General features: G+C 39.6%; 1 protein-coding gene across 1 annotated transcript in view; it reads left to right on the top strand.

Annotated features, from left to right (window-relative positions):
- Positions 1-16,219, top strand: part of PRORP (protein only RNase P catalytic subunit) — a 45,183-nt gene that overhangs the window by 11,107 nt on the left and 17,857 nt on the right. The window contains exon 4 of the mRNA XM_032189264.1: positions 7,020-7,127. Within this exon, the coding sequence (XP_032045155.1) occupies positions 7,020-7,127 (108 nt within the window). The remainder of the gene's footprint in view (positions 1-7,019; positions 7,128-16,219) is intronic.

The following is a 16,219-nucleotide window of genomic DNA, read 5'->3' on the forward strand; positions in this document are numbered from 1 at the left end:
ATTAGCTGATCACAGAGCCAGACAGGGGCCATAAAAGTGAAGACAGAATAGTAAATTTTCACCTAAGAGTTAAACTAATCTGACTTAATCTCAGTAGTTCATTTTCAGGGAGATTATTTTATTGGGAACCCCTTGGATGCACAGTCTGGTAGTTGTAGCTTGTTCATTCCACTAATTAGGATCTTCAGACTTCTTCAGACAGTGTTCTCTGCCTTTGAATATTGCTAAGTTCTTTGATAATACTTCTAAAGTAAAATTAGTATGAGCTCATGTTCTTGTACATTGAAATGTTACCTCTTTGAACTTGGGCATAATCAAATGGGCCCTTACCATTTCATCCTTTGGTCCACCACCAAAAATGCTTACTTCTGAATCAAGGAGCTGGTCTCTAGCTGTGGTCAATCCCAGATTTTTCTGATGCTGCGGAGACCTATGTGGAATTTCTAACACAGGGCTTCCTTGTGATTTATGGTAACTAGAATGGCTTAACAAGTTATAATAATTTCATGTTATCTATCAAATGCCTTATCTCTTAAGATTTGATAAGGTTTGTTTTAGAACAGTAGCAACATGAGCGGATGTTTTCATTACACACGATGATCCTATGAGTAGATACAGTTCCTCCAGAAATCTGTAAAATGTAAGTATACTTTTTTTCCATAGTATGCATTGTTTCATCTTTTCGATGTTAAATTTCATTTGGTTTTGTATTCATCATTGGTCTGGCTTCTTCTGTGCCATTCTCTTTCATCAATGTCTATAAAATATTTCATATACATCTGGGAATTAGTACAGAACTTTGAAAGAAGATGCTAATTTTTTAGCATGACCCTTTGTTCTCTTTTTGAAAATGCTATGGCTTGTTCAGTGGTTTAGTAGCTTTTTATGAAGTCGTGTCAGGTTTTTTTTGAAAATGTAATTAATGTCATGTGGTTCTCTTTCACCTACTTTTACATTGACACATGGAAATAATTTTTTTGAGATACTCTTTTGCAAAAGATGTGCACATGAAACTCCTCCAGATCATGGTGTTCCAGTGGTTTTGTACAGTTTTCCATAATCTGTCCAATCATACTGCAATGCACAGATTCTGGTTTATAATTCTCTGGATTGTTTCCAGAAATATTAAAATAGGGTTAGAACATTTGGTGCCATTCAGTTCTCCAGAACAGTTGCTGTTTCTATTGAGATTGCAAATATTAGTCAGCGGAAGCATTTGGTGGCAGCGTGATTTTCAAACTAGCACAACTTGCCTTACCACCCTACCAGCTGCTCATTCCTGCCCCCTTTGCCCCCTTGAAGTGTGCCAGGAAAAAAGTGAGCATAACCCTATGGACAAGCCCAGATGACAAAATCAAGTTTTATTTTCTCGTGGGTGGTTTTTCAGCTAAATCTGTTCCTTGCTTAGATTCACTTTAAGCATTTGCACCAGCATAACAGAGAAAGCAGCAGAGAGGTATATTTGGCTCTCTGATTTTCATGAGGCATCTTTCCACATGGAGATTATGGATTAGCAGTAAGTAAGTGCTAGTCTGCCTTGTGTGCTTCGATGCTCTTTTTTTTTTTTTTTAGTCAGTTCACACTGCATGGCTTTTTTGTTCCACTGTCTGTCTTTAATGCCTGTTACAGCATTATTAGGCATTCAAGTTCATCTCCAAAGGCAGCAGGGCAAAGATGAAGGCATTTTTCCACTGAGGACAGCATCACAAGCTTCTCGTTCCTCCCTCCATGGTAAGTGTGCTCAGGAAGGACATCTCAGAAGTGCACTGCCTGGGTTGCTGAGGCCTGAGTTCTGCACTGTTGGTGTGATGGACCCACATCAGCCAGCACCAAGTCCTGCAACGGCACTGCCAGTGTGCCTGCTCTCTGCCTGCCATCCCAGGGCCTTCTTGTTTGTGACAGTTTCTCTGGAGGTTACAGACACAGCAGCCTGAGACTCTTGCATTGTTTGTTAACTTTGCAGACATAATAATAGAGGGCAAACAAATCGTATGCAATCCAGAGTACATAGTGTTACCATACACAATACTGAGAAAAGCCTTCCTGCTTATACGGGTTTGAAGGGGATTTCCAGGCTTTGAAACTGTGGGGGAAATATTTAAACCCTTCAGGCACAGCAACAAACAGACTTAAGAGTGCTCCATTAGTTGCAACACAAGGCGCCTTGAAAGAAATTGGCTGGATTTCAGTTTGACAGCTGAATTTTATTTCTCACACACTAATGCTCATTCCTGTGTTTTTCTTCTGATATCAGAGAACACTGCCAAAAACAAAGCAGCCCCCATCGCTTTTCATTTTATGAAACTGATAAAAAGTGAATGTTTTCAGTTCCCTAAAAGCTGCTTTCAGTGTTGAAAAACACACTGATTCGTAGGGTAGGGCTGTGTGATATTTAAGTGAAATATCGTATTCTGCTCATTCGAGTTTACTCTTTCCTTGAACTTGAGTATATTGCCATTCAGTGTGGTGAGGGGAAGCACTGCTTTTGCTGTTATACAAACCTCAGAATTTGGATGAATTCTTCTGTCAAATATATATGTTGGTAACTGTAGATTTGTACTTCATAATCAACTTGTCGTGTCTCCACCCTTATTTATGAGCGAGCACAGATTCGTTTGTTTGGAAGGAGTGACAAGCAGCTGCATCTCCAGTGATTTTAATAGCTTTTGGTAGGTTTTTTTTCAAATTCCATGTGTTTGCATAAGCATAATGGCCTTTCTTGTATTTAAAGTCCTGTATGGATTTGCTCATGTATCTCCTTTGTATGCTATATCACTTTGTTTTTTGGCATTTAGATTAGAGGACATTTTGGATTGTTGAAGAACTTGAGAAAGGCCATGATTTCTATTTCTAGTTTCCAGCGCATTTCCTAATTAGATTTGAGCAGAAAAAATGCTATGATCTAACCTTTCAGTAATTTTAAACTTTCACTCCAATACTTCAGGTTGAGAGATCACCAAAACTCTCTCAAAATTCTGTAGTTTCACAATCCCCTGAGTTAACACAGTCAGCACTACGTGGTGATCCCAGGAGTCTCACCTGCTCCCAGCCTCATTCCTTCTCTGTGTGCTTTCTGCACATCGTGCCAGTACAGATTTCTGTGCTCTGACCTGACAAGGGGAACTGGTGCAGGCTGAAGTCTGTTCCATTGGCTCAGCTCACGTTGGATCTGTTCTTGATCCGCTCCAGCCTGCCTTGTTGTGCCAACAGACGTGTTTGCATAGGTAGAGGTGGGGTTAGACTAGGAATGAATGGCTAAGAGAAGGAAGAAGGTAGAAACACCTCTTTCTGCAGCCACACCAGTACATACCAGTAAAAAACAATGGTGAAATACAGCGTGAGACATCCAGCTGGTGTGGAGTACCAAAAATGTGCAATCGCTTCGTGCTTTGGCTGAGATATGAATAGACTTCAGCTATCCACACGCTAGTGGTTAAACAAAAAAATATTTTAAATGTCTTTACTTCTTTATGTCAGGATAAATTCCATAATGGGTTTGTTATGGCTGGCTCTTAGTAATAAATCGATTTAGTCAGTGTGGTGTCCATTTGCAAACATAAGATCTCTTAGTAAAAGTGGCGGTGAATCACTTCTAACGATCGCGTAGCTGGCATTTCCCTATTTTCCCAGCGAGGCAATGAATGAAATCAGGCTTTTTTTTTTTTTTTTTTTTTTTTTTTTTTCCCAATTCCCTCTTCTTTTGCACGCAGTGTACAACAGGGTACCACATCCCTTCTGCAGGCTGCCCATGTTCCTGTTGCAGCGAGGCGCATTCACCAGGCACACAGCCTTCTGGCAGCAAACAGAGCAGAATTGCTGCACAGTTCATTGCAGCACTTTTCTCTAGCTCCTTGGCATTAAAAGAAACTTCTCCTCAGCATCTTTTTGAGGCAAACCCATTTGGAACAAGTTAGAGATCGCTGTAGTGTTTGCCGTGTTTGAGTGCTCTTGTGTGTAAAGAGAGATGTCTCGCTACTTGTTGGCATCTTGTAAGGGTTCATCAGAAGTGCTCCCTGTTGTGTTCAGCAGGAAGTTTTCATCTAAATGTTCCTTTTTGGATTCCTGTACCCATTATCTCCCTGTCTGGCAAACACACCGGTGTGTTTGGGTCAGGCAGTGTGTTCTCAGTTTGGAAGGGGAAGCCTGTTTGGATTCTTTTTGTCTAAATCAACCTTCACATCACTGGTGTACCACGTGGGCGGTTTTGGGGTCTGGCTTCCCCTGATCAGTTGTGTCCTGGCTGCAGCTGTGCTCTGCGTAATTACTTTTTATAAGGAAGATTTTCAATTTCTTTGTCCAGATGGCTAGTGAGGGGATTATCTTTAGAGAATTGTAGATGAATCATCTCTTTATTACTGTAGCTGTAAGATTTGGATAAAATACAGACAAATCCTGATCTTTGAAAGATTAGCATCCTTCAAGCTGTATACTTTCTCTCCTCTAGTGTAAGTCAGTGTGTATGAATGGATAACTCTTTATACTGCATCTGGATGGCATAGCCTGCTGCTTCCGCCCAGGGTTTGCCCTTTTCCTTCCCTGTGTCTGAAGAGGATGGTGAATTTGACATCTCAAAAGCTCAGGGAAGGAGACCTGGATCTTCTGTGGTTCTTTCAGGTGTGTTGTGTGTTGTATTTTTCTTGCTTTGTTTTGTTTTTCTGGAAAAGGAAAGGAGCAGTCTTGTGTGTTGCTGGGGAAACATGGGTAGAGAGGAGAAAATGAAGAGATCCTTGGGGATTTTTAATCTCTCTACGGCTTGTCACTAAGGAGTCTTCTGAATTTGATGACATAAATTAAACCTAGTAGAGTAAGTGCAAAAGACAAATGGCCATTAACTCCTCATCTCCCCCTGTGTGGAAAGCAGTCTCCTGTGGCAGCAAGCCTTCTCCTCCTCCAGAATCGCATTGTTTACTGGTATTGGGAGTGTTTTCTCTTTCTCTCCCTGCTGTATTGCGGTGTTTCCTGGTAGTGAGGCAGAAGAGCCGCTCAGCACTCGCTGACAGGCCTTAGCTGGGGCTGGGCCTGGAAATGCGGCCAGGAGGAGATGGCAGGGCAAGGTGGGGGGCGAGGTAGCCCTGTAAGGCCTGCAGCTTCTCCCCTGCTCAAAAAGTAAACCAGAGAGAGCCAGGAGCTGGCTGCTGAGAGGCACTGAGCCTGTCCTGCTCGGCAGGCCCTTCCTGGCAGCTCCTGCTGGGAGAGGAGAGGGAGCGAAGCGCTGAGGGGAGCACCCCCTGCGCGCCTTCTCTGCTGCCCACCCAGCTTGTGCTGCAGTGTCTCCTTGGTAGGGCACTCTGCCCGGCATGGAAAACCCATGCCCTCAAGGAACTGCTGCATAACTATTGGCACTTGAAATAAAATGCCTCTTTAAGGATTCTTCACAAAGTGTTTGTTCTGTATTGCACTGAACCCTTGAAGACAAGGCTGTATGTACACCGTGTTTTCTAAAAATGTGTACTTGACTGTAATCAGTGTTGTGTCAAATAATGTTGACGTTGGGAAAATAGCACTCTACTGGAGTATTTACCACATGTTTTCATCTGCTTCCACTTTGTCTTTTCCATTTTTTACTGATTTCTTTTATCTCAAAACTTTCCTATTTTACCTTCATTCACCCTGCATATGTTTTCCTCCTTCTTGCCTTCCCCTTCTTTCAGCCAGCCCTCCAGCGTTACAGCAGTGGCTCACCTGATGGTGAACCACAGGGGAGTCCAATGAGCCTGGCAGCCAGGAATCCTCATTTTCTGGAGTTGCTTCTCTTGCCCCCACTGCCTCTGCTGGTAACTGCAATTTTAACACCTGAATGATGCACTCTTATCTTCCTTGGTTTGCTTGTACTCTGCATACAAGTAACCCTTGTTCTAGTGTAATTTGTCATAAGCATCCTGACTAAATTTGAAGTCGGTGATCATTTGGTACTGCCTGACTGCAGTATATCTTCTGAGCAAATAAATTATTTCATTTCTTTCTTTGAGGAAGAGTTGTATATGCTATAAAGGTTTTGGTTTGGTGTGGGGCTTGTAATTCTTTCGTTTTACTTATTGCTACATGGATAAATGGGAGAAAGTAAGATTAGAAGAGTGGTTCTGGAATTTTGAGCCCAAGGGATGAAATTTGTGATGGTTGTGACAGTCACTGAGCACCTGGGGCTGTGAAACCGCCGCTACCCGATAAATAAGTTTTACCTGTTAGTAGAAGGGTCTGTTATGAAACAAGGTCACTGCACACCACTTGGCACAATATCAGCAGGAAGTAGAAATCTAATACAAGCATCTGCTGAAAACACTAGATCTTTACTCAAAAATCAAAATAGGAATTCCTGAAGACTTGATTAGGACTTTGTATTCTGTTTTCCTTTGGGCTCTCAGGGCTAAAGCAATTGTGGTTTTCCTTCTGTTAGGAAAATAAAAGGATGGATGCTCTTTGTTTGCTCAATCACTGCGTTATGCTTCTGACCTAGTAAGAAGTTCATTGTTTTGCTGGGCTTAAGGCTGTGCATTTCTCACAAATGGAGGGCTGTGTTAGTAAATGAATGCTTATTTAAACTTAGATCCTATTATCCAAAGACTGGCATTCAAGGATTTCAGAATTCTTACAGAGAAACTAAGCATGATGCTCTCATTTTGGAAATATTAGCGATAGTGTCATACCCCAGCAGTATTGCTCCCCAGCTGTTCCATAACAATGACTATAGACATGTATCTTTACAAAAATGTTTGGTTTGGTTTATAATTTTTTTTTTTAAATCTAGATGACTGCAAGTTTTGGTTTTCAGCACTAATGTAACTTAAAATTATGTTGAAAGCATCCACTATAATATTTATGGCTAAAGAAGGTACAATTTTGTGCATATGTTTGTTTTAGCAAATATGCAAGTAAAGATGTGAATTATAATCAACAAAGGAAAAATGAGAGATTTAGTGTTTTGTTTTGTTTGTTTTTAATAAAAATGGAATGAAAACTTTGTGTTAAACTAAACATATTCTTCCCCATACCCTTTCAATTTCTTTCTTTCTTTATTTCAGGAATTTGAAGCCTTTCAAACATTTGTGGAAAATCGACTTCCATTTGATACTGTTATTGATGGACTCAATGTTTCCCACATAAAACCCAGAAAGTTGCAGTGTGAAAACGTAAGTGCTGGTTAAATATTAATTAAGAGTTTTGTGTATGCTTAGGCTGATGGTGGAACAATTAGTGACTCATTATTAGTTACCCTCTTGAGAGATTGGTCAAACATTTTTGTAGCATGTTACAATAAGTCCAAAGACTTATCTAAACTTTACAAATGAAAATGATCAGTGGAAAGATGGTGGTTCTTACATACTTAACTGTATTAGTCATATAAAATGATACATAAATTTCCCTTGTACGCAGTGCTCATAGTTAGAGATAAGTTATTGATAGTAACTTTAATAGGACATATGTTGTGAGTTTCTCTGTCTCCATAACAATGGAGAACAGGATAAACCTACTGTATAGAAGATACAGTCTAATGCAGTTAATGCTGGTAAGTCTTTCTCTTGAGATAACCCCCTAGTTCAGACTGCATCCTTTCTAAGTTTAAACTTTATTTCACTTCTTATTGTCTTAATCATTTGAGTTCTTGTTCTTACAAGGGCAACTCAGACTGGCTTTAGTTCTTTCCACTTGGTGATTTTTTAGAAGAATAATCCTGCTTCTTTGCCAATACCTTTGAGAATACCTTTCTCAATCTTTGAGAATTCTTGGCAGTCCTTTTTGGCATTTCACTAAGAAATGGCTTAATGTTTTGTTGTTGTACTTCCAATGAAATATTTATTTTAAATTAGGAATAACAAAGTAGCTCCTCACATGTCTTCCGAAGCCAGTCTTTAAACTTTCAAGCTCTTGAAATTAAAACTAAGTTATAAATGAGCTTGATAAAAAAAAGGAAGTAATTTACTTCTAGTAATTACAAAAAATACATTTTTGTTCTTAGAACTACTTTAAAACTATTCTGAAGAGGCAGGATATCCTTTCATATATGCAGATAAAAGCAGCTGAGCTAAGGAGCTGAGGTAAACCTGCTGAAAGATGTTTAAGAGCTGCAACTAGCTTTCATAAGATACTGGCTCACGAAGAGGGTACTTTCCTTAGAATGAAAGTAGAAAAGGAAGTTCACAAGTTGTTTGCATGGGATCATGGAGGAAGTGTTGATTATCTGAGAAGAATCCCAGGTAGAATGCAGCGGCACAATATTTTAAGACCTATGAAGACAGATTTATGCTGCCAAAGGGAGAAGAGAAACAAAGTGTTGTTTTCTTGATGTCCTGCACCAGTACATGCCTGTCCCAGTGTGCGAGCTCTGATCGGGGTCTTGAATGTTCACTAAATGTTGGAGGCAATGGAGCAAAGAGCAAGCCCAGTTCTGTGGGATAATTACTTCTGATTTCTGGTCTGAAATCTTACTAGGAGATATTAGCATGTTGAACAGCATAAGCTGCCTTTGAATTGCTTTTTAGATTCTGCTGTATTTACTGGTAGGATTTTAGGGTCTATGATGCTGAGCAGCTCCAGGACAGTATGGCAGCATCAGCTTCCATTTAGCTGATTCCGTGTAGATGCAAGTTGGATCTTTCATGAATCCTAGGTATTTACAGATAAAGATGTTCTGTGTAGGAAGGGAAAGCAGACACTAACTTGGGCTCATCCCATCTTACCTCCTGAGAAAGATTCTCTTAACTAAAATTTACTTGTTCTACCAAGCTATGGTGCTTTAATTGTTTTTGCATCATCATGCACCCGAAATGTTAATCTTTTGGAGTTTCTGCCAAGCAGTCTTTTGCTGCTCTTGTTACCTCAGTCCTGTTTTTGAGAGTGTGAAGTCATTACAAGAGGGAGGATGAAAATGCCCATTAGTTTTTCAAATATCTGTAGATATTTACTGGCTGGATAGATTTTTTTTTTTTTTTTTTTTATAGGAAGTGTATATTCATGCTCTAAGTGACAAAATAGCTTCTTTGCTGCTCCAACCATCCTAAAGAAATACTCTTCTAGACATATGAACTACTAGATACTTTTTTCTTCTATTGAGCCCCAGTATTCATTGAGATACTTTTTTTTTTTTTTAATGGTAGATGTCTTTATGCGTGATTATTCTATTAACTGCTGAGTTTACTGTTTTATCCACTTGAATGTGGAACATTGCACTTATCCACTTGAACTGTGGAACAGTTTAAATGTGAGAGTATGTAGGATGCTAATTAGGAGTGTTTTCTTTCTTCATGAGCCTGAATTCTTGCACTGTAGCATGTCAGGAAAGGATTGTGCCTTTATTTTTATTTTAGGTGCTTTGGACAAGAAGCGTGTGTTCTGGTTTGTTTATTTTTTTCAGGACACAGCTAAGCAAAATAAAAGGAAACAGAAACAGCGATGCAAAACAGAGCAAGCCTTTCTTCTGTCTCCAAACTTTTCCTCCAGAGGATGGAAGGGAAGGCCACAGGAATCTCTGCTGGTGTAGCTTTCCTGATCAGTGTTGGTGCTGGGGGAACAGCCCCCATCTGTCTGCTGATCTCTGCAGGCTGTAGCCTGAGCTTTGAGATCTAATTCTGCCATAAAGCGCTTCATCTCTGGAGGCCGCTGTCCCTGCAGCAGAGGCAGCTGAATGGGAAGTGGCAGGTCCAGGGCACAAAATGCAGAACTGAGAGGACAAAGAGGAGAAATAAATGCCAGAGAAGCTGGAGGCAGAGTCTGAAGGATAGAGAAAGTTAACAGTGAAGGTCAGCGTGGCTTGCTAGGGTAGTACGACTGGCCAATTTAGAAGAGGGGCGTGTTGTGATTCTTCAGTGACCTAGTCTGCTCTTCTTGAGAAATAATACTAGAGTGTATTTCCAAGAACCTGTGTCAAAAGCTGCAATCGTTAGCTTGTTGGACCACCTCTTACACAATTTAGAGTAAATATCAGAATAAAAGTCATAGTTAAACACAGGAGGTGGCATAAGATTTGTGGCAATTTTAATGCAGTCTCATTTTTATTTACATTTAACAAAAATACCATAAAACATTGATAAAATACTACTTTCTTTTTCAAACAGCTTAATATTTGTAATTCCCTCTAGGCATTCTGTAGGTGTCTTGGAAAGTGGATGGGTGGAGGGGCAGGGCACAAGTACCTTAAGGGATGAGAAGAAAAGGAAAAACAGCAGAAGTTAAAGGAATGACTTTTACTTGTGTAATCCCCAAAGTATTCTGACATTCTGGAAAACTAGATATGTGACTTCCAGTAGCCCCAGGCACCTTTAGTCTTTACAGCCAGCACTTACTTAGCAGATCATCATGAATCTTATTGACTTGGCAGATTTACAGGAATATTCTGTGGTAATTTCTCTATTATATGACACAGTCACTTTGTAATTACAATCCACTTTTTTGCCAGGTTGATTTTAAACTAGGGCTGTTTCCTGGTACAAATCACCAAGCGGCTGCATCAATTACTGACAAAAGAGGAGGTAGCATGAGGATGGGAACAAGCATTTTTGAGGGCTAGGGAGTGGTGAGAGCATCGCTTTTGAAGGCGATCGCTGTAAAGCTGCAGCAATGGATATTAGCAAGTACCTCTTTTCGGCACTTTGCAACTTAGTGTGTCATTTTAAATTAGACATTATAATTAATTCCTAATTAAAAGATACCATGGAATTTAAATTATTTTTGCTATATAATCCAAACAATAGAAACAGACTCCTGTAAAGTGTAAAATAGTTGTCATGTGTCTGTTTTTGGGCATTACATTCTGTTCCTATTTAAGACTGTACCTGATGTGTATTTGCCTTGATGAGTCAGTCACAATTTGTACTGCAAAGCTGGCAGTTTATAAACTGAGCTATCCTTGCAGTTTGACTAAGCAAAGTTCATTCTGGCTGTGTCGTGACTTAGAGTTAATCCTCTCCTCCAGGTGTATGTAATTACATCAATCTGCAGCTACACAATGACATTTGGAACTCCCTGTTCCCTGCTGCCCCGACTCCCTGTGGTGTTCCTGCCTTTCACCTTATAAAGGTCAAGAGAGGGAATTTCCACACTCTGGCCATCCGGTTGTCTTCTGAAACACAAACTGTTACATAACTCTCGGATGCGTTTTTTCCTGTTTATCACTGTTTTCGGTAGAAGTATTCCTTGGAAGCAAGGGGATTCTAAGTGCAAGCAGGATATCTAGGCTCCGAAGCATCCCTCTTGGGATGTGGGAGAGGGGTCAGGGACCTCTGAGCTCTTCCCAGCTACCTCTAGATTGTAAAGGCCAGGGCAGGGGTGAGAGCGAGACGGGCAGGGGGAGCATGATCGGCAAGCACGATTTGGAGAGCACTTCACTATTTTAAATATACATTGAGATTGCTCTATTGTAAATGAGGTATGCAGCCAGCTCCTTTCATAGCTGTACCCAGCTGGTCTTAGACATAGCTGAGTATATATATCTCAAATGTGTGTTGGGACAGATCAAAGCAAACTCACAGTTCCCTTCTTCAAACAGTTCAGCAGTTGGGGCCAGCTCAGCCCTAACTTTTCACTCCCTAATCTCTGTATTAAACTCAGACATCTAAAAGGTTGGTAAAATGCTTCCAGACTGAATTTGTTAAGGCAGATACTGCACAAAGAAATAGTTTTCACTCTTGGCGGAGAGTTCAAAGCGGTTACTTCCAAACTAAACCAGCATTTCTATAACTGGACTACACAAGTTCATATAATTCCCATGCAAATTGTAGTGGGCCTGTACAACAGCTGATGAAGCCAGAGCCTTGCAGTTCCCCTCCCATCCCAGCCCAGTGGCAGCAGCTGGCAGCTGCCCTGCATCACCTCCTTCCGCCTGCAGCAGCCGTCACCCAGCTGAGCCACCAAAGCTGCCCTCCTGCTCAAAAGGGCAGGCTGGGGTTGTTGCTATAGCTGGGGTGCTGAGATAAGCAGAGGGGATAGGGCATGCCTGGTAGATATTTCCTCTTTCTTCCAGGGGGGAAAAACAGCAAACTTGTTGAATGGAGGTTGCTCTCTGAGTAACCAGCCCTCCAAAGGGCTGTTTGAATGAACTGCGTGGTCACAAGTGGCATAGCAAACACAGGTTATTGCTGATTTTTTTTTTCATATTAAATATTTTTCTAATTTTTATCAAGGAAGTTCAGAGTTTAAAACTAATACCATAATTTTATCTGTTCTAGTGGTTCTGTGCTAGATATTCCTGGACTCCCTGACTGCTTTAGTAGTATGGAAGAGGACAGAGAGAAGTTTCAGCTTTGAAGGGAAAGCTGATAGTGAGAAGACTTTCATCAGGACAGGGGAGGAGAACAGGATATAGGATAGTAGACTACAAGGAAATGATGACTGGTCTTAGTATGGTTTTGAAAGAAAGCCTAAAAGCAGCCACAGAATTGAAGAACTTTGAAGTATCATTCATTGTAATTCAGCTTGGAACCATTTTTTGCTATGAACTTTATTCCCAGTGTCAAGATTCGTTCTCCAACTATCAAGACAAAGGGAATAGCTCTTCAAATGAAGGAATTTAAAAACAAGGGGATAAGGGAGGAGGAAGAACCAGCCACACTAACCCATCACTCTCTTGGATTAGTAACCCCAATCAATATTGAAATACAATTTTGTTTTTTTGAGGTCTCCTGCACCAATAAATCCTCTGTCATTAAAAAATAAAAAAAAATGTATTGGAGCGTATGGTATTTGGGGGAAACAGTAAAGAAAACTTTCACTCTGATGTCTTGACTTAGTAAAAAATACTTTGAGGCTAAAAAACACAGAAAAAAAGTAACACCTGTACACACATACATATATATAGTTGACAAAAAATTAATTACTCATGTTTTCATGTGGTGATTTTTCCTAGTCTTCAACTCTGTTCTTAGCCATGCTACATGTATATGAGATCAACTGCATAATTAGTGAGACACTGATACTTGATACAAAACTTGAGCTCCGCTGTATGAGCTGTCCTGCAAAACAGGCGTTTATTAATAAATTTGCCCCAAATCAAGTCATGCATGGAAAAGAATGTTCTTTCTTCTTTGACTCATTTGGCAGCATCTGTGATTTGTTCAACTACTTTACTGTCTTTAAATGAAGCGAAAATTGAGTAGATCCATGAGTCATTCTCTGTTCAGAATCAATACATCCAACAGAGGTCTTATTTGTCATACTGTGACAATTCATCAATTCTTCCTCCTACCAACTCTTGTCCTACCACTCAGCAGAGCCGTCAGATGTGTTTGTCTATTTGCTCCCAGCCTTTTCCATCTTTCTATTTTCTGTCTTCTGATGATAGTCCAAGTTTACATATCCATGATAACTAAACATTGCCCTGTTACTCAATGTTGGACAAATGTCTGTCTTTGCAACATCTGTGTAGTCTTTAGAACTGTGCTGTCATTTCCTTTGAGTATTGCTCAAATCATAAGGATGAAGATCTTTGATGGATGCACTGAAAATCACCTACAACATGTGTAATGTGGTCATCACTTGGTTTAGTCACAGGATACCTCTCCTGACATTCAGACCCTGTCTTAGAAAGAAGCTAAAGTACTAACACGTAATCTTGCAAGTGCACTTATTTTTAGTGTTAGAGGTGTGTGGCTGTCACACTCAGCAGTGCATTCATCTCTCCTCTGTTAATTTCTGAGGGTCCTTCAATATCTCAACAGGTGGACTGAGTGAATCTCTTCTCTGAAGTCACATGTAAGAGACTGATAAGCTGAAATTTATCCCCCCTCATATTTGTGCCATGCTAAATAGGATAGATCCAGTTCATGAATTTTTGTCCACTAGATCAAGAAGAAGAGCAAGGCTGTTAAGCTCCTCAGGAGAGGTGAAGGGGAATAGACTCATTTGCTTCAAACTTAGAGGAAAGGTCTGAAGAGTCTTATCTTTTCTCCTTGAAGTTCTTCAGAACAGTTGGATACTTTCTATTTGTGGATAAAAGAGAAATAAAGGGGCATTTAATGCATTCAGCTTCACACACATACAGAATAGTTGAAGGCGTATTTGACATGAGTGTCAGAGATTCTAGAAATGCTACTTCAAGTAGTAGGAATGTTTGCTTCCACTTTCATTTTAGAGTTACCCAATCTGATTTTGCATTTCCTGGTGAGAAGAATGTAGCAGCAAAAACTGAACAGGCTAAGAAATCTGACTATAAGGCATTTTGACAACCTCTCCCTGTCATTTTCTGCCTAAGTCCAATACTTTCTGGTGGTGCCTCCCCTTACTATTGTTGGCCTCTGGCTATAAGGCTGAATTTAAAAAACGAAACAAAAAAACCTTGTGATTAACGTAGTGACCTGTTGTGGTTCCTCTCTGGTATTTATCATTTCTGCCTTTGTATTTGGCAATAGGAGCAAATCGAATGTTAAGTACAGGAGCACCCAAGCACTCCTTTTTTTATAAGGGGAATTGCATATCTTTCATAATAATCATTCTTGTACATCACCAGGTATATGAGCTTGAAATTTGACAGAGCAGAATGAACATGCCCTGATGATTCATGTTCAGGTGAACTTTGTAGTTGTAGCAACAGGTTGGTTGTTGTGTTGCGGAGAAGTCCCACTAAACTCTGGGTGACGAAGTCAAATGAGGGTATCTTCCGAACTGGGTGAGTTTCAGTCATGCTGTTTTCACTTCTCCCTTGGAAACCAAAAGGTGAACTTTCTTTGGGCAGCCCAATTGATTCATCTAATTATGGAAATGTTATCATGTGGCAATAAGAGGTATGCTGTGATTCCAGATCTGAAACCTGGTCTTTAGGCAACAGAACTGCTTCTTTAGAAGTGATCCGTGTCTGGAAACTCCTATTGAATAGTGGTATTAACATAGGGGATGCAGGGCAGAAAACGTGATGGTTGGTTTATTATAGGTCAATTCTGTGCAAGAATAAGCATTTGCTTTGAGCCTGAGAAATGCTGTTTCTTTGTATGTCATCTTAAAGGTAACATAGATAAAATCCTTAGAACAATGATTGGATTCATTTATGTACATCTGGATTTATGTACATTGAAAAGTAATAAATTTTTGATTCACACTTGGCTTTTATAAATGATATTCTATTTTTAGTAGAAGTAGGAAAGTACACATGTTTAGAAGCTGTGTCTCACGGAGAAAAGGTGCAGCAAAGCAGAAGCTTAAATTCCGTTTGGATTTATTTATGAAGTTATGAAAACCTAGATTTTCTTGCACAGTGGGTTATTTCCAGAGATCTCGGTATATTGACATGGTGATTAATGATTCAGCAAGCTATTAAGCTGCATTTATTGTTTTTTCTCTAGTTGAATTCTACTTGTAGAGCTAGAGTGAAAGAGGTATGTATATAGGGATAGAGGTTTATACAGGTAGTTAAATACATATAAAATTGAAGTTATAAAATGATTGTAAACCTGCAGTGAAATTTAAAACCAAAGTTAATAATTATTATTAATATTTTAATATTCTGGAAAAAATGAGTAGAATTCTCCATGGATTTTAATCTAAATCTCTCTGTAAACTGATTGCTTCATGTTGTCTGGTACAAGAAAATAGTTTACAAAGTCCTATTTGAATCTAGTTGATCTCTAAGTGAATCAACTTCACCAGATAAGATTCCATACTGCAAACACGATTGCACTAGCAGTATGCTTATTTAAAAACAATTCACAAGAATTTGTATTTCAAACTGAAAAATTGTAGGAACACTTAATCCTTATCCAAAATACCATTCCCGTTACAGATGACTTCCTGCATCAAACATTTACTGTGAAAAACATACCTTTGTCTTGTATCGATTTTGTACATCAGATGCAGAGGTCATAGGCAATAGGATCTCACTCTTCAAATTCTACCAAGTTTGGAGGGATGATTCCTGTTGTTATAGTCTCCCTTATTTATTTATTTACTCTTGAAAAAACTGCCTCCCGAATAACAGATGTAATTGCCACTGATAGAATTTTCTGTGATAAATTTATTTAATTACTTTCCCCAAATACTTCTTTTTTTCAAAGCATCCTGTGGCAATGAGTTTTACAATGACAGAAGATATGATATAATGTCTGTACTTCTGTTTCCTTTAAACCTTCTGTCTGATAATTTTGTATGGTGGCCTCTACTTTATGTGCTGAGAAAATGGTGGGTATTACCCACTTGCACTTTACAGCTACCTTGTAATTTTTCAGGCCATCTGTAATAGGTTGCACATACTCTTTATAAATCATCTGGAATAAAATACTGCATACAGTTATACAAGTTAGGT

Source organism: Aythya fuligula, chromosome 5, assembly GCF_009819795.1.
Source record: "Aythya fuligula isolate bAytFul2 chromosome 5, bAytFul2.pri, whole genome shotgun sequence".
Classification (NCBI taxonomy): domain Eukaryota; kingdom Metazoa; phylum Chordata; class Aves; order Anseriformes; family Anatidae; genus Aythya; species Aythya fuligula.